Source organism: Phascolarctos cinereus, unplaced genomic scaffold (assembly GCF_003287225.1).
Source record: "Phascolarctos cinereus isolate Bilbo 61053 unplaced genomic scaffold, phaCin_HiC Scaffold_2;HRSCAF=192, whole genome shotgun sequence".
NCBI lineage: Eukaryota > Metazoa > Chordata > Mammalia > Diprotodontia > Phascolarctidae > Phascolarctos > Phascolarctos cinereus.
Genome location: NW_027555625.1, coordinates 379,942,106 through 379,968,562, shown reverse-complemented (window position 1 = coordinate 379,968,562; position 26,457 = coordinate 379,942,106). Strand labels below are relative to the sequence as shown.

The following is a 26,457-nucleotide window of genomic DNA, read 5'->3' as shown; positions in this document are numbered from 1 at the left end:
TTCTACCTGTTTGTAATTTGCCTTCTCTCAGACACCCCCTGTGATAGATAGAGTAAACCAACACATCATTCATGAATCAGCACTGGGCTGGGGCTTATTTTATATTTACAGACTAAAATTTACAGCCACTAGTTTTTGATAAATGTAAAAAAAATGCTTGGTTGTAGGTAGCATTTGAGGGAGAATCCTTTAGATAGTTGTTGGTAGGAATGAAGAAGTGAATTATGAAGCGTAAGGACTATTCAACATATAAAGGCAGAACTGGCACTAGAACCTAGATGTTAAAAAGATCTGTGGATAAGCAACGAGAAATCTACCATTTCTGCTATTTATAACACTCCAGCACATAGGTATCATTTTAAAATAGTGGTTTTAAATATTTGTGAAGTTGTGGGACCTTTCTCCATTTCTGTTCATGTCCCAATAATTTCTAATACTGGCTAGGGCTTGGAAGGTGAAAAGAATAAAGGCAAACTATACATCTTTCATTACCATTCTACCTTATGGAATCCCAAGAGATGGATCCCCAAACACTAGACTATTGTACAACAAATTGAAAAGTACTGCTTTAAGGCATGATTATTCCTTTTAATGCACAGAATTCACAGGCATTGTAAAACATCAATAAATGATTGTCTTACTTTCCCATCCACGGCTTCTTCGTGAGTGGTCCTTCCAAACCACTCAAAGCTCTTTTTCTGCTATCCGGTTCAAGCACTACTCTGGTTATGTTGCTATTAATTGACACAGGAACTGGTGGTTCAGTTTGGATGACAATATTAGCAGCTATAGGGAAAAAAATCACAATATTATTGATATTATATCTAAGTATAGTATACCCCAAATAAGTAAAATATATATATATACATCAAAATATCAAAATATTCAGAATCAAAATCACAAAGTATTATAAATAGCATGCAACTAATACTTTTTTCTTTCTAGGATAAAAGGAACTATATAAGTATACACCAAAATCATATTAGCTAATATCATTCTGCTCTTACAGAAAATCTGAGCTAAAAAGACGAAAGTTATTATGTAGAAAAGACACACTTCCCCAAATTGGTTGAAGTTTATATTGTAACAGAGTTAGGTCATATTTTTGAGAGAAGCTAACCTTATAATAAATTATACAGAGACAAAATAAAAGACAAATAAAAAAATCACCTGTATTTATCCTCTACCTACACTTCCCCTAAATTTTGTTCTACCAAAAGTAGCGGGCAAGAGCCAGAGGCACTTAGGTCTGTGAGCAACATAAAGAGGGCAAGAAAAATGGGAGATCAAAAACACAAAAGGTAGGGCAACTGAAAGCAGAGCTGTTCTCCAATGGTGAATGTTACTGCCATGAGGCCCTTAATAAATTGCAATGGTTGATTCTTCTTCCATTAGAGGCTTGTGACCTTGAACATAAGAACCACTGTGCCATATTACATTGCAAAATAAGATGAGTTTAAGAAGGGAAACCATGAACTTTGCACACACCAAATGCATACAAATTTATACCAATTATCCAACACAGAAGGCAGATTTAAACACATAAAATATAAATATAATGATCAGACTTGAGACTTTTTTCCTGGGTGTAAGTTCTCTACTGCTTTGGAAGAGAGTTTGGTTAGAGAATAACATAAAGATAACTTGTACATAAACAGTTAAGAAGCAAGTATCATCTAAATATTTATGGTTATACTTTAATTTAATTAGGATTTTAATTTACTTTATGGATTTAAATTTAGTTTCAAAATGAAAATACCATGCCCTAAATCAGAGGTCAGCAACCAATGAGGCCCAAGGGCCAAATCTGGCACCTGGGAGGTTAAGGATTTACATTTTCAAACAAGGAAATGTAAAATCTATTTTTAGCTCACTGCTAGGCAAAAATAGGCAGTAGGCAGTATTGGCTGCAGTATGCCAACTCCCAGTCTTTTGATAAAAATAAAAATAATATCATTGATTAAAATCAATTTAGTCAACAATAAGGATATAGACAGGGACTGGATCTGTGATTTCATTGTTGTAGGGATCTCCTAAGTAAGGAAACTCCCTCTACCAATGCAAGCTGATGCCTTTTCTTCAATTTTATATAATCTTAGAAAGCTGCCTAGAGAACTGAAAGGTTAACGTGCCTTACCAAGCATCACACAGTCTATTAAAGGCAAGATCTGAATCTGTGGGCTCCTGGCTTCAATGTCAATTCTACCTACTATGCAGCTTTGCCTCTTTAAATATTTAACTTTTAACATGTTTGAAATGAGGGCAATAATTATTCAAAATCATTTGTACTGTGTAGTTACATAGAACCCTTGAAAAAGATCATCTTGAATACACTCAGAATTTAGTTTCCTAAATTTGATACAAAAATGGAAATGGTAATAGATTCAACTTTCCAATATGAATGGTCTCAAGAAGAACTTTAAAGCTTTCTTGCAAAATTTTCTAACCTCTTGGATTTGCATCCATATCACCTGATGTCAGGCCAATGAGATTTGGGCGCTGTGTCTGTGTTCTTGAAAAGAACTGTCGGTATTGAGATCGACCAGTACTGGTAATACTAGGAGCTTCTGGATTATAGCCATCTGGCTCATAAGTATCTATAGGAAAGAAAAATGAGAGAATGTTAAGACATTCCATAAAATAAACAAGCATTTCAAAAAACATTTTTCAACATATTTCATTACACGAACTCCTCCTTTTCTTTTTTTTTTAAAGAGTCTTTCCACTTGTAAGAAACATGGGGGAAAATACAGGTCACAGAAATACTAAAATTCAAATCACACTGAGTACACACTTCCTAAGAAGAAGGGTAGGTTACTTTAACATTCTAATAAACCTCTTCTTTTTGATTTTTCTAAACATGGTCAAATTTTTTTTAAATATGCCTTTCTTTCACTGTTATTCCCAAACTAGTCATTTGTAATTAAGAGTTCTGATGCACTCATTTCTTCAAGGCAAAGGACTTTTTATTTAATGACAAACTATTAAAGTATCAAAAATGTGTCTTTATACCTAGATACAAGGTTTTATTAGATGAAAAGTGAACCACTCATTTTGTCACAGCTGCCAATCTCTTAGGAGTAAAACTCAAAGCTAGCTTAAGCCCATGAACTTGAGTTCAGGTGAAAAACAGGTAAGACAGACAAATTTAAAATTTAAAAACAAACACTTGTCATTTTTTTGGTTTTGTTTTTAGGCAATTGGGGTTAATTGACTTGCCCAGGGTCACACAGTTAGTAAGTGTGTCAAGTGTTTGGTCGGAGGCCGCATTTGAACTCAGCTCTTTCTGACTTCAGGGCCGGGGTGCTCTATCCGCTATGCCACCTAGCTGCCCCTACTTGTCATTTTTTTACCATAAATTGTTCAAGGCACTCCTAGATTGTAATTATTCATAGTTTCTCAATAAGGTAATGTCCTTATTTTAATGTTTGTAGTCAGTAAGTATTTAGAGGGAAATCTGGGGGATGAGAACTCCAAACAGTATTACAGTGTTTAACCAGAACTTGAGGATTTATTGGTAACACTGATTCTACTTATTGTGCTTGGTTATTTTTGTGTTTTGAACAATTGAGACAAGAGATACAACTGATCTAATATTTAAATTTAATGTTGAAAATAAAAATACACATATTAAACTTATTAGATATGTCCTATCACGGGACCGTTATTTGGTCCAGTGGCATTTCGAACTATTTCACTTTAGAAATAATAAGGTTCTTAAAATTAAGGTTAACTTCCTTTTTTTGTATCCCCACACAGTGTTTTATGCATCAAAGGTAGTTCATAAATGTTTGAATTGAACCATTTTTCTTCTTCTACCAAAAGTATTTTAAAGCATTAAAGGCAGCAACATTTGTAATCCTGTCTATAATTCGATATTATAAACTATAAATAACAAATTCTCGGTTGACCCTCAATATCCTCAACAAATCCACCAGAGTTCGTGAGCTGCTTTAAAGAAACTGCGTAAGCAAACGCTCTTATTCCATTAGGCCTCAGAACATCTAGAATTCTAAAAATCCTAGCTTTGGCTAAATTCAAAGTGTATGTAGAAAAAAAGCACTCCTTCAGAGAGCTACGATGAACTAAGATCTAATAATAAGTGGAGAAAGTTTTAAAATCCCATGAATTACTCACAAAGTGATCAAAGTAAATGTGAACAAGTCTTCAATAGGAGGAGAAAGCTTCCTAGGACTACAGCATTACTGGATAACCAGTAGTATAAGGCAAGGGGACACCTTCCTTATGTAGGATAGAGAAGCCAGAAACAGTTTTTCCCTCCTTTTAAAGATAGAAAGATTGACACATTTTTTTCCTCATAGTATGGTACTGATTACAAAGTAGACTACTATGTTCACTACAGCCTAAGCAAAAAACTAGTTCAAAGAACTACCACTGGATCTGTTACCAAGGCACTGAAGATAAATAGAGATAACAATGGAGATGAAAGATGCACAGGTCCAGGAGGCCTAATCATCTAGCTGCCACTTGGGATAAACTCCAAAGGCAGAAGAGGAGAAAATAAAGTTGTCTAAGTGGTCCAATAACTGCAGGAACTTGAAGCAGCAGTTGAGGGTGGTATGTATCCACTACAGCTGGCCAGTTTAAGGTATAAAGGCTCAACCGCTCAGCTCGCCATCTGTAGCAAAGCTTACCTGGGACCAGAGGGGTGGGACTGGAAACTGAGGTTTGGTACCCAATGGAGGATCCCATGAGGTTTCGAGGTGGCACCAAACGAGCTGCCAAAAGAGGAGGCGGTGTCCCCAACTGAAGTCGCTCAGACGCAGCAGCACCATGGTCACGAGAGTACATGGGCTGTCCTACAGAGGAAAGAACAGGAGGGCAACTGGGATTGAAAGTCGTAAAGGGCTTTTTTGGGCAGAGGTAGTCTCTTTGAGACTTTGAGCCAAGGGAACTGGGGACTGGCAGATGAAAATGATGTAGCTGAGACGATCTAGTCTAAGAAAAGGCTTGCAAACTGGTAAAGATCCATCATTGTGCACAGGGACAGAATGAGACTTGGATGGTATGACTATAACCAGACCCTCTTCCTCAGTCTCCATTTTTTTGGGGTCCTCCATGAAAAAATGAGGGCGTAGTAGTCACATGATGCTGCATCCAAGGCTAAATAACCACAAATGGGTTGCTCCTTTGGGGGAAGACCGCCCTGAGACTTGATGCATAAAATTTCAGATCCAATGAAGACAGACATGGAGAATGTCACAAAATAAAAATGAATTTCACATAAAAAGATACTCTCCGACGTTTGAGAACAGATAACAGAATAACTGAATAATAAACTGACTTCCCTCAAATGATTATATAATTCCCAAAAGAAAATTACTCTCTTAAACTAAACTTCTCATTTAGTCAGTATTCTGGTAAAAATTAGCCCACTAAATAGGAAACACATGCAAAGCACAGAGTTGCTATGATTAAACACTAAGAAAGGTAATAGAAAGCTAAAGCCCATACAAAGAGGGCCTACTGTACAAGCACTTAATAGTGCATTTAAAACTAACTAATTTGGCTATTAGATATTGGTATTTCATAGACGAGATATTTAGGATTTGCACATGTTAGAAGCAATGATGGAGAATGAAATGAAGTCAAATCTTATGGTATAATATTAGGAAAAAGATGTTATATTTTGAGAGAAAAGACCTGAAAAGATACCTAGAACATCTTTTTTCCACTGACTACTCCAGTATAAGATATATGAAAGGTACAAAGCAATTTTCAAATCTTGATATGACTGGGCTTTGAATAATATCAGCCACTCAGTTTGTAACAAAGGACAGAATATGGTGAAGAGGGATGTACAGCTATCCCCATCCATTTGCTGCCTGAATTTATTTTTCTTAATTCTGAGCAAATTTCCAGAGAAGTTTTTTAAATTCCAAATATATCCTACTGATAGAAATCAGCAACTTCTTCAATTCTAGTTTAAGCAGAGGAATACAATATCTGCTATAAGGCACCATACTTTTCTTTCTGTACAGACTTACCCCTCCTAGCTCTAAATTTATGATACTATGAAATTTCAAAAAAGCAGGTGAAATAATTATACTATAACAGGCAATATTAAGCAACTAAACTGCCTTAATTCTGGACTTCAAACCTACCATTTCCAAAATTTGCATGATAAAATATCAGTGAAAAAATGGACTTAATAGTGAAAAAGAATCTCCAATAATTTGGCAAGAATTGTTGATGCTTTTAAGCACAGCATACTATTTTTCACCTGAAAATTTCTTGCTGTTAGAGGCTTCTGCCATAAAAAAAGAGATAGTAGGCTAAAAACAATCTGGGGAAGAAAGTATATCAGCAGTGAACATTAGAACTGATTTTGAGGTGAGAATATAGAAATAAGCCATGTGTAGATCTTTTAAGGCAATGACAACACAAAGATTCTCTAATGATGGCTCAAAGGCCAGCTTTCTGCTGTACAGATTTTAAAAATAAACTATCAGAAACATGTATTTTAAAGTAACTGATAAGAAAGGCCACTTTTCATTGAAATCTCCAGTTATCTCTTTAAACAAAACAAAGCCTGGCAGTTTAATGTAAAAAATATTGAAAGGGGGCTGGTCATATATTTGAAAATGAGATTAACTTTCTTGTATTCTGTACAAAGGATAATCTCAAACTTGATAGTTCCAAATCAGTAAGAAACTATCCTTAAATGAGTTCAGATAACAATATGAGCACCTACTACCAATTTCCTGTCAATGTAATATGAACTATAGACACCATGGGTAAGTACTGGTAAATGTTCAGGTTTCATCCACTTCGGGTTATTTTCCTACCATTGTTTTTTCCTGGACATGGTTTAGACAACATGCCACTGTCTTCAGAGAACTGGCTGAGCTCCATTATTAAAAGTATTTGGGCTGCCACTAATCTTTTAACTGAATGAGTATCTTTGACAAAATTTCAAGGTGAGAAAACAATCTGTTGATGATTATAGAGTCTACTGAGACCTGACACCATTCTTCAGAGACATCAAGATTTAACATTCAAGAAAACTAATCTACATCCTGCAGGATTCAATGAGGAAATTCCTGAGAAACTAATAACTGTAGTTTCTCAAAAGCTTAAAAACAGTTAAGAATGTTCTTGTCAGAAAGTGTTCTGATGATGACTTTCTAGAAGATGTCAATTTAGTTACGCGACTTTAGTAAGTCACTGGCACCTTTAATGGCCATAAGAATTATTCTCCAAGAAGCTCAAAGTATATTGCTGCAGAAGGGAATCTGTAAGAGGAGCTATATATTTGGGAGGGCAATGAGCTTGCCAAATAAATATTATTTCTACATCTTTCTCACAGAATCAAAAATCAAGAATATATACATAACAGCTAAAACCTAGAATCATAAGCTATATTAGTGACCTCATCTCTATGTACGACTTAAAAACAAAAAATAAATAACAAGACTGGATTATTAAAACTGAAGGTAGTAGATCATCATTTACAGAGAAATGTTAGTGTTACTAGTATTATACAGAACAGACTATGAACATCCTTTAAGTTTCTGATATCTTATAACACTTCTGAAGAACATAATAAAATATTCACAGTGGCCATGTGAATGTAAGCAATAGCCCTTTCCAAATCATGCCCATCTGACTGCCAACCACTACTGATGCATGCAGTTTGGCAGAAGTATAATTTATTTTTAAATGCTTGATTATTTTCCTTCTGAAGAAAAGTAATATATTCCCATAGCTTGAATGATGGTCTTAAGGGGGTCTTTTTCTAGGAAAGCAATTAAATTTTTTAGTAACTTTTTAAAAATTGAACTTTTTGTTAAAAATCCAAAGCTGGATCATGTAGAAAACTGTAAGGATTCACACTAACAATAAACAATAACAGTTAACATTTACATAGCGCCTACTATTTGCCAGGAACTGTGCTAATCACTCTAAAAATATTATCTCATTTGACTACCTTGAAAGGCATTCAATTAAGAAACACAACTGCTAAATTAAACTCAGCAGCTAGGTGGTATGAAAGCAGAATGGCTTCAGATCACGATTCTTAAGAATTTTCTCCCTATAGAACAGAAAACTCTTATGTTACCCAGGTTTATGGAAAATTCTACAAAAACCCTAAGCTTTGCATTTCTCCATAGGTTTGGAAAAAATGAAAGAAGGAAATGCATCGAAAATGTAAGAAATTTTTACAATCAGAATCTATAATATTCCCACGCTGTCCATTCACATCTCCTTTTTAATACAAATATTCCATGACTTCAAAATGTTCAGCTGTTAAACTACTACTACTGCCTTCAAAAATACTCACTCAAGGAACAAAACCAGACTGTCTTCTTACAGATCTTGGCTGAAACACTATCCGCTTTCTAAAGCAAAATATCACAACAGTGCTGTAGAAATCATATAAATCTATGGCACTGAAATGAGTATAATTGCAGCAGTCTAAAACAAAAACCAAACTATATAATAGTTGAACTTTTTAATGTGCAGTGAATACTTGTAGTTCTAAAGAATGATGTACAATTTTAAGTTAAACTGTCAATGCATTCTTTTTGAAAGTGTTTTTTTAAAGTCACAAGTCCAAAGATACAATGGAAATAACTTAAATAAATAATCATAGTAGCTAATTCAATATGTATCATAAAATTATATAAGTGAAACTTTGAAAGAACCATCAAAATTGTGAATACAATAATGAGGATGAGCCTGGATAAACTCTTGCTTAAAATGCATCCTTCAGTTTCAGCTACGTTATTTTGTGTTTTCCGATCAACCAACAATTCATCCATACTGAGCACTTGCCACTACTAACTAGGAAGCACAAATATCACAATCCTTGTCCCAAAGGACCCAGCAATCTGTCTGGGGAAGGAAGATTTGTACCTGCTAAATAGAGCACAGTTTAATATATAAATAAGTATATAAATGTGTGATACAGGTTTTTAATTATGTACGAGCAAAGAAGAGAGGGAAAACAAGAGGAATGAAAGAGTCTCAGAAGATTTGACTTGGGCTTCACCTTGAAGGAAGGATAAAATTGAGATGGGCAGAGGGGATGAGTGAAGGTATGCCAAGCTTGGGACAATAACATGAATGAAGAAAAAAAATAAAGACTAAACATGGTATTTTCCTGAAATACTGAGGAGACTTGGCCAACTAATAGAAAAGTACTTATCTGACTAAAGGTTTGATCTCATTATGGAGGAATTAGAATACTAGAAAAATTAGTTTAGCTTTGACTTGGACAAAGGAGTTAATATTTGAAATGGTATCTAACAGGAATTATAAAGGCTTCTGACCAAGGAATGACATGCTGAAAATGACTTTCAGCAAAATTAATCTGGCAGTACACAGCATGGATTAAAGGAAGGAAGCCCATAGTCATTAAATTTAGCTAAGAGATGCTGCAATAATCCAAGTGTGAGGGGATGTGGGTCTGAAGTAGGGTAGTATAGGAAATGAGAGAGAGAGAGGGAAGAATCAAAGATAACTCCAAAGTTTTGATTCTCAGTAACTGGTATTTGGGAGAATCATGGTACTATCCATGAAAACAGGGAATAATAAACTGGTTTAGGGGAAGTAACAAATTTGGTTTGGGGAATGTTCAATTTGACATAACAGAAAGATAGATAGGTATACACACACACATACATATATTTCAATATGGTAAACAAACTTTATGACATGCAAAATTACATAAAGGATGACATATCCACAGCTATACTTCTTAAATTACTACTTCCTCTATCTCACTTGTATCCTACCTACATATACATGTATACATACTTTGCCATGTATGTTGGTATTTTTATGTTTCTGAAAACAGCAATATCCAAAAAAGCCTTAGACAAAATAAAAACACCCATAAACAAACTGTGAAAAGAAATAAAGAAAATATATTAAATTCATGGCTAAACATAAATGTAAAAATAAATTATAGACTACCTGCAAGTGAAGGATGCAATGTAACTTATGTAACACTATATATCTAGTTTAGTATATAATGCAGACGAATTCAGATTATCAATATGTCATCTCCACACCTGTTTTTTTCATGCCTCTTAAGGTTTAGGGCTATTTACCAGAGTAATTTATTGGGAACTCAGTCAAAAGATTCCTTTGGAGGAATATCTGGATGAAGTTCTTTCAGAGAATGCTATATAATTAAAGCAGAAGGGTTTCTTCACAACAGGAAATATTTCATCTCTAGCTCCAAGAAATGCACAAAGCCATGTAAAATCAAAACTTAATGTGATTACACAAAGTCAGCACAGGGTACAATTTAAAAAAAAATATTTTGAAAAAGCAAATCTGTTCACTGAAGTTAAAATTAAGCACTGTAATAACAAAAGCAATGCTGATTTGGAAACATCTGCTTTGCATACCCCAAAATGCCATAGGTTATAAGATATTTGCTTACGTTCTGATACTGTATAAAGGAGGTTCTGGGGTAAAGGAGGAGGTAGTCTTGCTCCCACCGGTGCAAGATTGGGCACTGCACTTGTTCCAGGCTGGTCACGGTTATTTATCAAGTTTGACTGTGTTATAGGTGGTCCTACAGAGACACCACAAAATACAGATGCACAGTAGTTTCAGAATGTAAAAAAAAAAAAATTCAACATACCAACACTATTTTGTACTTTGTGTTTCAAATACTACCTTTAACTATCACATTCTGAATGGACTCCATGCTTATTATATATGCCTATACACTAAAAGCTTTAAGTTTGTCCTTTCCACCCTCAATTAAAAATGGCATTCTCCATAAAATTTAAATTATAAACCCAAGATATTCCTGCCTCTCTCCTTTCTCACATCCCACTACGATAATTTTTTTATTGTTAAAATTTATATTTTCAAAAAAAATCAGGAAAGCGTGACTGCTGACAGCTAGAAATTCACAATTACACTGTTTAAAACAGTTCTAATAAACTTATTCCCATACCCAACAAATAAACTGAAACTTCTGTTCAAACTTAAGTATGAAAACATTCTAAAATGAGTGTGCTTAAAAAAAAGTAACTTATGTTAAATTAACTGAACTGGATCAAGTTAAATAACTTTGAATTTTTAAACTATTTTTAAATGCTTTAAGATATTAAAAATATTTTCAATTTGAACGCAAGTTATAGTTATGCATCTGATGTCAAGACAATTAATTTTAAAAATCTTAACTTAGTCATATTGGAAACTACAAATAGTGGCTTGCTATTAGGGAGCACTGGAGAAAAGGAAAACACTCTACTTATCGGAATATAAGCAATTTCCAATTCTATGAAAATTTTCTTTTTCATACTTTCAAAAAATAGCTTAATTCTAGTGAAATTGAGTAAATGTAACTAGACTCTCATGAAGAAATCTTTTTTTTTTAAAGAAAGACTAAAAACAGAGAAAACAAACAAAGAAACTCACTCGGTACAGGAAGCACAACAGAAGGTGGAGGCTGACCATGTCCCTGTGGAACTGGAAGTCTCATACTGTGGCCAGGCCCTGGTCCGGGGCCTGGTCCTGGCCCTGGTCCGGGGCCTGGTCCTGGCCCTGGCCCTGGTCCTGGCATTGGAGGCATTAATATGCCAGGTGGTGGTGGAGGAGGAAGCCCAGGAGGTGGAGGTGGGAAAGGGATCATGCTTGGTAGAGCAACTTCATCAACTACTAGAGGATCATTCCCGTGATCAAACTGACAAAGGTCACCAAGTACACAAAATCCTCTTTCTAAAAAATCAAAACAGAAAATTATATTATAGGTTATTCTAAACTCATAATATACCTAACACATAAGCAAACTGACATTTGATTAGCATGGCATCTTGAATTGCAAGGTAGCATTCTCTATTTCACACACCGGGAAATGAACATGTGTACATTTGTAAACTATCAAAGTTTCAAGGCTGCAGGATCCAGAATAGATTATCAACTCCTAATTAGCTACTGCTAGACTATAAGTTCAATATGATCCTAATAAAGGTTGGGAGATATTTCAAACAAATAATTAGCAATCCAGATACAGAAGAATCAGTGGAGAAAGAGGAGAAACTTGAACTGGCTACCTTATTTTCAATAATCTACTATTATAATATTGTGCTAAAATTATCATTCTCATTAAACCCTAAAACTTGATATCTAGGTTAAACTATACTAATAGTAGAAAGTCAAGGAAAAATTAAAAAGCAAAAAACTTGAGTATACTTTAAATTCCCATTGCTAAAATAGAATACAGAATATCCCTAGCTTTGGGGTGAAGCATATTCTATAATGTATAAATGGGCAGGAGTGGGGGAAGGATTTTCGGTTAAAAAAACAAAAACAACAAAAAAAGATCTGCAGGAAGTTTCCAACAACCTTAAATATATTGTTTTTAAAGTCATGTCAAAATATTTAAATATAAGTAAACAAGAATCTCATTTAAAAGAGGTTTTCTTTGTCACTTTTCAAGCAAAACAAAGACTGGAGTATAATAGAAGCTACATAATTAGGGAAACATTTGCTTTATATTTACATTTGCTTGTGTACACAAGAAAGAGGTAATTTTACCATCATAATCTCTGCATCTCCTCTTTGGTGGTGGGTTTCTACCAAAAGAATTGGAAGAGCTATGATTGTTATAGTAATTAGACCAGCTCTCAGTTGTGTTCTCAGGGTGGTGAGCAGGTGCAATCACGGTAACGGTGCTGGGAATAGACTGAGCCCCACAGGAATACTGGTCAGAGGAGTTAGTGGGTGGTGCAGACACTGGCACATAGGAACTATCCAAATCATTCCTTTCACTCTTGAACTTTGATCTTTCCCTGTGTTCTGCTTTCGGGTAAAAAACAAAATACAAAAACAAATGTATCAATTATGCATCTGACAGTCACTGTCATTTAACTCTGTTTAACAGTAAAATAAATGGTATTACAATAGTTCGTCAATTCTACCATATTTCACTGCCTTCATTATTAACCTTTTCCCTAAAAAAAAAATCAAATAAAATTAGCAATATCTATTACATAACTGGTTACATCTTGACAAATAAAAACTTTTCCTTTATAGAAGTGGAATATGAGATCAATACCAATATACCTAATTTTTTAAAAGCTAATTTTAGACTAACCTAATTTAAATAACAATTTTTTTTAAAAAAGCATATATAATCATAGCACATTTATACTAATGTCTTTGTATAAAATGATGTAGTCTAGATATATATTACAGTATACATAATGAAGATAATTTTATTTTGGTTAAATTCCCTTAACTATGATATGCCATAGAGAAGACCTATAACTGCCCTTATCTATGTTAACAAATTTCTCTGAGACAAGTTCTATTCCATACTGTGCAAGTCATATTAAATACACATTTAGTTTTTATATTCTTTATGACAGAAAGATAAATAACTGGAAAATTATTATTAGGCAACAATATAATTTACTCACCAACATTTCTATTTGGATCTCGGTCTTTGCTTCTTCCCCTACTTCGGCTCCGACTCCGACTCAATCCTCTGCTTTTACTACGGCTTTTACTCCTGCCTCTTCTCCAGTCATACTTATCACGATACAATTCATTTCTCTCGTAGTACCTGTCATATTCCCTCCATTTGCCATCTTCCCTTTTCTTCTCACGTGTCCTATAATACAAAGATATATAAGCCATATATCGGCCACAGAAACCAAGTCTACAAACAAGTCTAAATTATGAACTACTCTCCTTGTATCAAAATTCATAACTTCTGGAAGGAGCTCTTAGACCACTCCCTGGTTCTACCAATCCATTACACAAAGGTGGGAAAACAAGGAAAAACATCACTACTTTAACCTTCCTGGGTGGGGAGAAAAAAATAAGGTAAGATGAATCCAAGATATGAGGAGGGGTGGGAAAAACTAATGGGTAGGAGAAGAAGGGCAAAATGAGGTAAGAAATTACAGGCTTAAAATCAAACATTTTCCTATAGAATCTATGCTTTTCATTTAAAGATTATTTGGTGAAGAAAATTAGCAATACCTATTAATAAAGACAGCTATGATTAATTCTAATTTTGGGCTTTCCGAATCAAATGGAACATTTCACTGTACTCTCAAAGGAGGATAAATGCTCCACCTCTGGGATTTTGGGGTGAACATGCAATGGTGGTTATTAGTAAAAGGAACAGAAAGCAAGAATGGTTGAGGCAGCAAAAATAGGAAAGAAGGTTAGCTTTTTCTTTCTGAGAAGTACTGAGGAATGAAGCTGAGCTTTATGTTCACAAGATAACAGTGTGGAGAGTTAGCAATGTTTCCTTAATAAGAGAAAATACAAACCTTCGTTCACTAGATTCTGAACGGGTCTTTTGGGGACTGGGATATTTCTTTTTTCTGACTTCTCGCTCTTCCTCCGCTGACTCATGAAATATCTATATCGAAACATTCACATTATAAACAAACACATTAATTTAACAAATTTCTAAAGACAAATCACCACAAAAAGTAGGCATCAGAGGAAAGCAAAAAGATTCTAAGAAAAATACTCATACAGGCAGTATGTTAACTTTTTTTAAAAGCAGATATTCAAGATTAAGTTTAGAACAGCACTGTAGAATGAGAGTAGACAATGAATTCTATGAATTGAAATGTCATAAACACCAAACCTACATTTCTTTATTTGAATTTCTGCTACAATTAAGTGCTTTTGCCCCTACCCAAACACTAAATGAAGAATTGGTACAATGCAAAATCCAACTTAGGAACTAATAACTATTTTTTTTTTAATTTTCAAACTTCATTTTTCCAATTACATGTAAAAAACAATTTTAACATCAGTTTTTTAAAATTTTAAGTTCCAAATTTTCTCCCTCTTTCCCTTTGTCCCTCCTTGAGAAGGCAAACAATTTGATATAGCTCATATATGTGCAGTCACGTAAAACATATTTCCATATTAGCCATGAATAACTATTTTCTATTACATAGAAACAGACTGTGTGGATACAAAAGAAAATTTTGTTACTCTCCATTTTAGGACAAGTAAAGCATATCTAAAGGATGAGGCAGAAGAGAATTCTCATCATAAATTAAGAAGCTTTCAAATTTAGTTGTTTTCCTTTTCTCAGAAAAGAAGATATATGGAACAAATAACTAGGTAATCTTATCAATTAATGCATGTAAATTTTACAAAATTGCTACTAGAAATTCAGTAAAACAAGAAAGTTTCCTTAAAATCTTAGAGCAGTGGTACAATATTATTGCTGTTACCCAAATAAGAAGCTTGTTATCTTAATATTATATTACTATAACATATAATATGTTATACTATAGTATATATAGTATAACAGTATGAAGTGTGTAACATAACTATATGCATATAGCATATGACAAAATATAACACAGTTTAATATATCATATATTAACATAAATACTTGCATCATCTCTAATATCCTTTGACTCAGAAGGATAAAGGGAATTCCTTGACCTCCTCCCTCCTGAAGGAGCTGATTCTCCCCAAGCTGTCCTAAGTTATGTTATAGCTAGGATTCTGTACAAAGAGTTGTAACATTAAAAATTGTATATATTTTAGATCATCGGACAGGTCTTGCCCATCTTTATAAACTCAACCTGACCACAGTAAATATATGGCACATCAGAAGCCAATTATAAACCAGAGCAACTTCACATTCCATTCTCAAAAGCTAGACAAAATATGCTGCCATCAGAAATCATCACAATAAAAGACATGCATGGATTTATTTTTCTAGTAAAAGAATGAACTATACTATATCGATCAATTCAAACTCCCATCTGGTTCTTCTTATGACCAATATGGGGGCAAATGATATTACTAGTTCAGTCAGTGACCAGACAGGAAAAACTATAAACTAGAGATTAACCTTTAGTGGATTGAACCTGCTACTATTGTTTTATTAGTGTCTTGCTAAAAACAAATCAGCTCAGAACAATAGTTAGAAAGTATCGATTAAAGGCTTTTTCTTGTTCTCCAGTTGAATTAAGACTACTATATGCAAGCTATCATATAATTAATGTAAGATAAAATCACTTGTAAAATCTTTGAGATCAGTAGAAACGATAGAAAGATTGGTATGGTAGCATTATTAGAAGCTGCTAGTATCGTTTTACAAAATTCTAATTCCGAAAAATAAAAGAACAGACACATTTCTTAACAATTAAACTTCCAAAATTCAGGGTGAACAAATTTTTCCTATATTGGAATCTATTCTTTAAAGATTAAACCACTTGTGCTTGACCATTAAGAACAGGGGTTAGAGTATGAGCTCTGAAGTCAGGAGGACCCAAGTTCAAATCTGACATCAGACCAAACACTTGACACTTAGTAGCTGTGTGACCCTAGGCAAGTCACGTAACCCCAACTGCCTAAAAATAAAAAAAATTTTTAAATAAAAATAAAAAAAAGAACAGGGGATTATACCATAAGAAGTGGTTAAACAATCTAAAAGATTTAGCCCAGAGTACCGAAATTAAGCACTCGGAAGTATCTGGGGCAAAAAGTTTCTATTTTTTTTTTCATTTGAAGGAGTATTTAAAAAGAACTCCATTTGAAGAGATCATACACATGATTAGATGGAATTGAGAAGAGAGGATAGCAAGATCATATGTGTCATTTGACCTTAACTAAGTATAGATGCAATTTTTAAAAAACAGTAAACCAACTGAACGAGGCTAAATTAAACTGGGCATCCTGAAAGCATAAAATATAAGAGAAGAAAGGGAAAGGGGAAGGAAATTTTATCTGTACATAAAATAAAAGGCTATAGAAATGTACTCTATTCCTCTTCTGAGAGGTCAACAGGGCAGCATCTATGACTTTATTTCTGTATCTCTATCTGTAAAAAGCTATTAAGATGTTTCTATGTTTGTATTTTAAAGAGATTCATAGTTGAAAAGCAAAGCAAATGATTTTTCTCTTGGTATTTAGGATTTCCTACACATTCTAAGAAGTATATTTTGAGGACTCACTAACATCTTACTTCAAGACACTATAGTGAAGTAAACTTTCATATCACAAATGACACAAATAAAATACTCCTAACCGCACATCTCCCACCACCACTCCCTTGAACTCAGTTCACTCTACCTATTTCTTTTAATTCTGAATGCCAGATCTAAAATACTTCTACTTCTTTGAAGTCAAGGAAGTAGGAGATTGACTGAAGTTTCTGGCATGATAAGACAATTTTAAAAGGCTAATAACTTACAAGTAGAAAGGATTCACACATCAAAAGAATCTGTCTCCCCAATCCCAACAACTGCAAATAAATAGCAATTTTTCATTACCTCTTCTTTGACTTCCTCTTTTTCCTGAACTGTAGGTTTTGGCTCTGGCTTGACTGGTTCCAATGGAGGAAGGTAGTTCTTGGTATAGAGACTTTCAAAGAGTTTATCCACAAAACCTGAAGTTTCTAAGAAAAATATGTAACAAAAATTTTAAATCTGTACCATTAAATATCAAGGGAATGAAGAAAAGTACCTATTTCTTAAAAGGCTCAATAGCTTTTAAAATCTAATCAGAAGAGATTAACTGAATCTCTTTAAGACTGAAATGGACCTTATAGGTCGTCTAGTTCAGCGTTATGCCAGTGAAGAATCTTCTCTACAATATCCTTGACAAGAGGTCATCAGTGCTCTGATTAAACACTCCTAAGAGTTAAGATGGTGCAGTGGAAAAAGTGCTAGACTTGGAGTCAGAATATCTAGGTAGTCTCTGCCTCTTATTACTTATTCAACCATGGGCAAGTCTTTCAAGCTCATTGTGCCTGAGTTTCCTCATTTGTAAAATGAGAGGGGTTAGACTAGATTTAGGGGCTCTTAACCTTTTTCACGTCATGTTTCTCTTTGGCAATCTGGTGAAGCCTATGGACACACTCTCAGAATAATGTTCGTAAATTCATAAAATACATAGGATTACAAAGAAAACCAATTATATTGGAATATAATTGTCTCCCTATAAATATGTGTGTGTATACATGTTTGAATAATATATGTATAACATAATATATATGCTACATTACACATTTATATATTACATTAAGAACTCTTGGATAAGATTACTTCCCAGACCCTATCTCCTAAACAGATAATCTTGCAAACCCACTTCTACAAAGGGTCATCCATTCTATTTTTGGAAAACTTTGTTATAAAGTTATTTTCACTTGTAGGGAATACTAGTCAGAATTAGTAGAAAAGTCTGAACTATTGAATGTTTAATCAATTGACTTCTTTGGAACTCTCTTTTAGGCCTTCCTTCCCCAGAAAACTCAACACTGAGAAATTTCATAGAGGCAGCTAGGTGGCGCAGTGGATAGAGCTCAGGCCCTGGGTTCAGGAGGACCTGAGTTCAAATCCAGCCTCAGACACTTGCTTGCTAGCTGTGTGATCCTGAGCAAGTCACTTAAGCCCCCATTGCCCCACCCCCAAAATAAATAAATAATCATTTCAAACATTTTTAGTATCATCATTTCCATACAAAAATATACCAAATACAAAGGCATCTTATTTATTGATCACAGCAGACCAAGAAAAATATCTACTTAGCAACACGTAAGGAGTTAGGAATTAATGTTTGTTTAAAAGTAAAATAAATACTTTTCGAAAATTCTATAATATAATCACTCTACCCATTGGTCTGAAATTATAAAATTTTACTATATGCTGAATTTATCCATAGTTTTAGTCCTAGTCTTTATAATATTGTCCAAATAAATTTGTTTTTATAAAAATAAACTATCTGAAGAATGATTTTCCAAGTCCTATACTACAGAAGGGAATATTCTTTCATCATCTTGAGTCAGTCATCAATTCACACACGATCACGACCTACCCCAAGCATTTAGCACAGGAAAAACAAATCCAGGCAGGATATGTTCACTTAAGACCTTGCTAATAACATAAAATAAAAACAAAAAGAATCTTCAAAACAGGAAATAAATCAACTGGTACCTTTCAAAAACCTTTATAAGTGATACCAATTTGCTGAGTAATTATTCCAACAAAATTTCTTAAACATGTTCTCTACATGTGTTTTTTTTTAAACATTTTTCATGAGACAATAATTCATATATCTCATTTTTTTATATTCCACCACACCAAAATTATGATGACAATTCATGAAAGTACACTCATTTCTGCATTTTGGAGGAATTTGATAATAAATATGTATATATTGTACCCACTCAGCCTAGAATTGTGTATGTGCTTTAAAAGCACACCACGCAGAGAGAGAACTAGGAGATTTCTTGAGGTGCCATTTAGACACAAAAGGACAACACTGATTTTTAAGGCAGGTGTGGCTCTTGCCTTGGGGAAAGAGGGAAACATCTCAGTTAATCCTTTGATGTCCCAGAGCCCCAGTCAGAAGAGGATAAAACTATTCTCAGCTCCACCTATGCATCTGGGAGAAGTAGCTTGCCTAAGCTCCCTCAAACATAGCTGCAGCGGGGCTAGGCAAAAAGTGCCCCTAGGGAGTTAGCTACAATCTACTGAGATTCCCTCGCTGCTAAAAAGCATTAAAGTCAATACTGTTTTGATGCAGGAAAGAAGGAGGAACAAAAGAGAAAAAGAGCTTCCTTAACACAATAAAAGCGTTATCACACAGGGTACACATCTGCATAACATATACTATACGCAGCCAAATAGTTTATTTTTTATTAAACTTATCTTTGCAATACCTCACTGTTAAGGCTTAAGCTTAAATATTTTTAAACAGTCAAAAATTTACTATAAAACAATTACCTTTTTGTAAAAAACATCTAGTTGATCTGCACAGAAGGCTTTCAGTTCTTTCTCTGGTTTGTCCTTCTTGACCAGTGCTACAACATAGTTTGCTAAGGCTGAAGGGTCTGCATCACATCTAATTTAGTTAGAGAAAAGGAAGAGACAACAAAATTATTAAGAGCAAAACACATTATCTTTTAACAATGGTGTCAGCTATAAAATCACCCTTAGTTTGGGAAGCCAATATTAAATGAATTATTAGCATACAAATATTTCATGTCAGGATTTTTTTCATTGCTAATTTCTCTAAAATAATTAAGGATAAAGGAAACTTCTGCCCAAAAGATTTAAGTTAAAAAAAAGGAGTCGATACCTTTCAGAAGTGACCAAAATACCTTAACTTCCCAATCTATCAGTGGTAACCCAATCAAGGATACTTGAAGGCCTCTTACTACAATTTAACCAGAAGCCTCCTGTACCTCAACCCCAACTCTATCTACTTCTTGCCATTTCACTAAATGTCTTAAAGAGTCAACCCTGAAAAAGATAGCATATGTAAATTGTAAAAACAAACTTTCAGACTTGTATGGATTGATGCTGAGTGAAGTGAGCAGAACTAGGAGAACGTTGCACACAGTAACAGCCACATTGTGCAATGATTAACTTTGATAGACTTAGCCCTTCTCAGCAAAGCAAGGATCTAAGATATCTACAAAAGTTTCATGATGGAAAATGCTATTCACATCCAGAGAAAGAACTATGGAGTTTGAATGCAGATCAAAACATACTATTTGCTCTTTATCTTTATTTCTTCTGTTTTGTTTGTTTTCTCTTTCTTGTGGTTCCTCCTATTGGTTCTAATTCTTCCTTACAATATGACTAATGTGAAAATATGTTTAATAAAGAATGTATATGTAGAGACTATATCAGATTGCGCGCCATCTTGGGGAAGGAGGTGGGAAGGGAGAGGGAGAAAAATTTAAAACTCAAAAGCTTATGGAAGTGATTATTGAAAACTAAAAATAAATTAAATTTTTAAAAAACTTTCAGTTACCACACTGTCAACATTTAGTTGGAATTTGCTGACTGTAGCTTGAGAGCTAGGATGACAGCAACGAATACCTAGGGAAAGGGAAATGAGCCAATAGGTAGGTTAAGAGTCAGCTAGTGAACAAGATTCATTTGGAAAAACAAAAGGTCCAGAATATCAAAGGAACTAATGAAAGGAAATGAAGGGGAAGGTGGCCTAGCAATTCCAGATCTTAAATTCTATTATAAAGCAGCAATCATCAAAACTGCTTGGTACTGGCTAAGAAATAGGGAGGTGGAGCAGTGGAATAGGTTAAATATGCAAGACGCAGTAGTCAATGACTATAGTAATCTATTATCTGATAAACCCAAAGACCCCAGCTTCTGGGATAAGAACCTACTCTTTGAAAAAAACTGCTGGGAAAACTGGAAAAGAGTATGGCAGAAACTAGGCACAGACCCAAATCTCATACCATATACCAAAATAAAGTCAAAATGGGTTCAGGACTTAGATATAAAGGTTGATACCATAAGTAAACTGGGAGAACAAGGAATGGTTTACCTATCAGATCTATGGAGAACAGAAGAATTCATGACCAAACAGGATAGAGAACATTACAAAATGCAAAATGGATCATTTTGATTACATTAAATTGAAAAGTTTTTGCACAAAGCCAATGCAGCTAAGATTAGAAAGAAGGTAGAAAATTGGGAAAGAATTTTTACAACCAGTCTCTCTGATAAACGCCTCATTTCTAAAATATATAGAGAATTAAGACAAATTTATAAGAACACAAACCATTCCAAAACTGATAAATGGTCAAAGGATATGAACAGACAGTTCTCAGATGAAAAAATTAAAGCCATCTATAGTCATATGAAAAAATGCTCTAAATCGTTATTGATTACAGAAACACAAATCAAAACAACTCTGAGGTACCACATCACACCTATCAGATTGGCCAACATGACAAAACAGGAAAATAATAAATGTTGGAGAGGATGTGGGAAAATTGGAACACTAATACATTGTTGGTGGAGTTGTGAAATGATCCAACCATTTTGAAGAACAATTTGGAACTATGCCCAAAGGCTACAAAAATGTGTATATCCTTTGATCCAGCAATAGCACTTCTAGGGCTATATCCCAAAGAGATCAAACAAATGGGAAAAGGACCCACATGTACAAAAATATTCATAGCAGCTCTTTTTGTGGTGGCAAAGAATTGGAAATTGAGAGGATGCCCATCAAATGGGGAATGGCTGAGCAAGTTGTGGTATATGAATGTAACGGAATACTATTGTGCTATGAGAAATGATGAACAGGCTGACTTCAGAAAAACCTGGAAAGACTTATATGATCTGATGCTGAGTGAAGTGAGCAGAACCAAGAGGACTTTGTACACAATAACAGCCACGTTATGCAATGACTAAGATTGTTAAACTGAACCCTTCTGAGCATTACTAGGATCTAAGACATCTCCAGAGGCCTCAGGATGGAAAATGCTGCCCACATCCAAAGAAAGAACTATGGAAGTCAAATCGCTATCACTTATTTTTACCTTCTGTTGAGCTTTGTTTCATCTTTCTGATGGTTCCTCCTATTGGTTTTAATTTTTACTTACAACTTCACTAATGTGAAAATATGTTTAATGGGTATGTAAATGTAAAGCCTATATCAAATTGTGCGGAGTCTTGGGGAGGGTGGGGGGGAAGAAGGGGGAGAAAAATTTTCAACTCAAAAGCATGTGCAAGTGATTGTTGATAAATCAAAATAAATTAATAAAATTTTAAAAATAATAATAAAATAAAATAAAAGGGAAAGAAAAAAAGTCAGCTAGTGGAAGAAAGGGATAATAATAACCTTTGTCAAGGGAAGAAATTTCTCTATATGTCCTATTAAAAAAACTGAAGCTCTTAACAAAGAGAGTAGTCTGTCACGGAAAAAAAACTCAAAGAAAAAAAATCAGTGGCAATTCTGCAATACACAAGTGGTCAAAGGATATGAATAGAGTTCTCAAAAGAAGAACTGCAAACCTTTTTTAAGTGTGATCCAAAAGTCACTAATAGTAAGAGAAATACAAATTAAAACAACTCTGAAGTTTCAGTGAAGATCCTATAAATTAGCAAAGATGACAAAAATAATACCATCAATATTGGAGCATGTGTGCTTGCTGAGACAAGCAGAATATGTTGGTAGCAGAGCTCTGAATTGGTCTCAGTGGTTATGGATATCAATCTGAAATTATGCAAGAAAAGTGACTAACCCCTTTGACCCAGTGATTTCACTACTAGGCATGTACTCCCACAGAGGTCAAAGACAGAAGAAAGGTCTAGTATGTCTACCAAAAAATTTCATAGCGGCACTTTTTGAAGTAGGAAAGAACCAGAAACAAAGTATCCATCAATTGAGGGAATAGGTAAAAAAAACTATAGTATACAAATGTAATTATTATGCAGTAACAGATATTCAATATGTGGAATTCACAGAAATATAGTAAGACCTTTATAAACTGATGCAAAGAGAAATATGTAAAATCAAAAGAACACTACCATTCTATCTTTCACCTGCCTTACCACCTCTAATTGTTCTCATCCTTGCCATGACCTCCAATCCCTCCATCCTTCAGTCCCTTCCCAAGCCAGCAACCCCCCTATCCCTGCATAGTCTACACTCTTCTCCCTTCCTTATCTTGTCTCCTTTTGAGAACTCATTGAACTCTATCACTATACTCACATCCTTTGCCCTCTTATCCTATCACCAATTTAATCATGCCTTGCCAAATCTCAACCTTGGATTACTCCATCTCAACCTTGGATTACTTCCACCATCTGCTGCCTTAGCTTCATATACTGCTGGAGAATATTGTGAAACTTTGCTGACTGGGTTCACTACAAATTTGTTACATTATCTCAACAAGGCTTTCCTTGAAACCAGACAATTCTTTTACACCTTCCTAATCAATTCACTAACACACTCACCACAGAGGCTATTTCAAACTTTTTCATCCCTCCTTCTGAGCTTCTGATGGCACCCCTTCCCATACCCTCTCAGCTAAGAACTTTACCTCATACTTTATTAGGGGAAAAAACAGGCTATCTGCCAGAGCTCCCACCCTCCTTTTCATCTCATATCACTCAGATGTCTTCCTCCACTACCTTCTACTTTACCCCTGTCTCACGTGACAGGCCTAACTCCTCTACAAGCAACCCTTGATCATATTCCACCCTGTGTTCTCCAGCAGATTGCTCCTCCTCTCTTACTACATCTTCAATTCTCCATCTACTAGCTGATTCCTTTACAATTAGGTCTGTATTTCTCCCAACTTAAAAAAAAAACTTGATCTGTCCAATCCTCACTAGATATCACTGACAATTTCATGGCTAAACTGCTTGAGAAAACTGTGTACAATCAGTGATAACCACTTCCTCTCCTCTCACTTTCTCTGCAGTTTAGCTTCTGATCACATCAACAATTAATTAAAACTGCTCCTGCCAAAGTTACCAGTGAATGATCTTTAAAGTTACCAGTAATCTCTTTTCTTAGTCCTCATCCTTTTTGTCCTCTCCACAGCCTTCAACTATGTTAACCACCCTTTCATCCCTGATACTCTCTTCTCTCCAGGCTTTGACCACAACGCTCTCTCCTGGATCTCTTATAATCTAAATCACTACCTCTCAGTCTCCTTTACTCAATATTCATCTAAGTAACATCCAATAACCCTTGGCATACCCCTCAAGGATCTGTCCTGGTCTCTCTTTCCCCTCTATATTATCTCTCCAGGTGATCTCATCAGCTCCTATAGGTTCAATTATCATCTTAGTGCAAATGATTTTTAATCCATTTATCTAGCCCTCCAGTCTCCAAATCTCCACATGCCTAGGGTTATCTCAAACTGGATGTCCTATAGTATCTTAAAGTTAACATGTACAACACTGAACTCATCATTCTTGACCCCCAAATTCTCCCCTCTGAACCTCCCCCTATTACTGTTGAGGGCATCACCATACTTCTAGTCATCCAGGCTCACAACCTTTATATGTTCTTCGGCTTCTCACTCTCTTTCACTCACCCCTCCCCCATATTCAACCATTGCCAAGAATACCTCCCGTTCTGTCCCCTGACACTGCTGCCAGCCTGGTTCAAGCCTTTATAACTTCACTCCTCAACTACCGCAAACACTTGCTCACTGGCCTCCCCATCTCAAATCTTTCCCCGCTCCAATCCATGTTCCACACAGCTGACCAAGTGAGCTTCCTAAATTTTAAGTCTGACCATATCACTCCTCTACTTAACAAATTCCTATGGCTCCCTATTACCTCCGTGATCAAATATTAAATCTCTGTTTGGCCTTTAAAGGCCTTTATGATGTGGCCCCTTCCGACCTTTCAAGTCTTTTTATGCTTTATTCCCTTCCACAATCCACCAATGTTAGTTCAGTTAGTAAGCATTTATTAAGTATCTACTAAATGCTAGGCTATTATACTAAATGCTAAGGATACAAAGAAAAGCAAAAGATAGTCCCTGCCCTTGAGGAGCTTGTAATCTAATGAGAGCAATAAGCAAACAAATATGTACAAATAACCTATAAACGATAAAAAGGAAATAATAGAGGGGAGGCACTAGAATTAAGAGGGATTAAGAAAGGCTTCCTCTAGAACAGAGGCTCCCAAACTTATTTGGCTTACAGCCCCTTTTGGAAAAAAAAAATTACTCAGCACCCCCCTGGAAATCTACTTTCTTTAGCCCTTTAACCATTTTTTTTGCATCATTTCAAAAAATACAATTTTTTTTTAAAATGACACAACTAAATTTAATAATTTATTGTAAATTTGTGGGGTTTTTTCCTGCATTGAAATTTTGATGATGCACTATTGTGTCATGTAACCGGTACAGTATAATTTTTTAGAGGGGTAGGGGGGCTAGGCAATGGGGTTAAGTGACTTGCCCAGGGTCACATAGCAGGTAAGGGTGAAGTGTTTGAGGTCGCATTTGAACTCAGGTCCTCCTGACTCCAGGGCCAGTGTTCTATCCACTGCGCCACCCAGCTGCCCCTGTAGTATCATATTGTAAACAAGTCAATATACGCACATATTCCTGCTGATATATGCTGGACTTTCCCACAATGCTCAACACACTTACCTGCCAACACTTCCTTGTTAAGACCTGTCAGCAGACTTGACCATGGATGGTTTATAATTTGCATTTTGTGTGTTTATTTGGAAAATAATGTAATCACTAACACTTTAACTCTTATACAAGAGATGAAACCTGTAGGAATGGTTTTTCAAAATTTCATCTTTTCTTTCCTTATACTTCCACCGCTTCCTTATTTTTATTCAACATCCCCCAATTGCACCTGAGGCTAAAACCACCACACACCCCATCCCGATCATTCCAACTGTCTGCAGGAGGTGGTATCCACCCACTTTGGGAACTTATGCTCTAAAAAGTAGGATTTTAGCTGGCACTTGAAGGAAGCCAGGAGGTAGAGATAAGAAAGGAGAGCATTCCAGGCATGGAGGAATAGCCAAAGAAAATGCCTAGAGCCAAGAGACAGCATGTCTTGTTTGTGAAAAAGCAAAGAGGCTAGTGTCACTGGACAGAAAAGTACATGGGAGGAGGAGGGGAGAAGCAAGGTGTAAGAAGACCGGAAAGGTAGGAAGAAGCTAAGTTGTGAAAGGCTTTGAATGCCAAAGAGATTTGATCTTGGAGGTGTTTGGGAGCCACTGT

General features: G+C 35.1%; 1 protein-coding gene across 1 annotated transcript in view; it reads right to left on the bottom strand.

Moving 5' to 3' along the window:
- RBM27 (RNA binding motif protein 27) overlaps nt 1-26,457 on the bottom strand; it is a 66,854-nt gene that overhangs the window by 26,503 nt on the left and 13,894 nt on the right. Inside the window, exons 2-12 of the mRNA XM_020964256.2 lie at nt 19,713-19,830; nt 18,042; nt 17,259-17,383; nt 14,277-14,368; nt 13,413-13,606; nt 12,529-12,789; nt 11,410-11,709; nt 10,418-10,552; nt 4,656-4,820; nt 2,448-2,597; nt 642-786 (exon numbers count right to left, since the gene is read on the bottom strand). Coding sequence (XP_020819915.1) covers nt 642-786; nt 2,448-2,597; nt 4,656-4,820; nt 10,418-10,552; nt 11,410-11,709; nt 12,529-12,789; nt 13,413-13,606; nt 14,277-14,368; nt 17,259-17,383; nt 18,042; nt 19,713-19,830 — 1,686 coding nt within the window. The remainder of the gene's footprint in view (nt 1-641; nt 787-2,447; nt 2,598-4,655; nt 4,821-10,417; nt 10,553-11,409; nt 11,710-12,528; nt 12,790-13,412; nt 13,607-14,276; nt 14,369-17,258; nt 17,384-18,041; nt 18,043-19,712; nt 19,831-26,457) is intronic.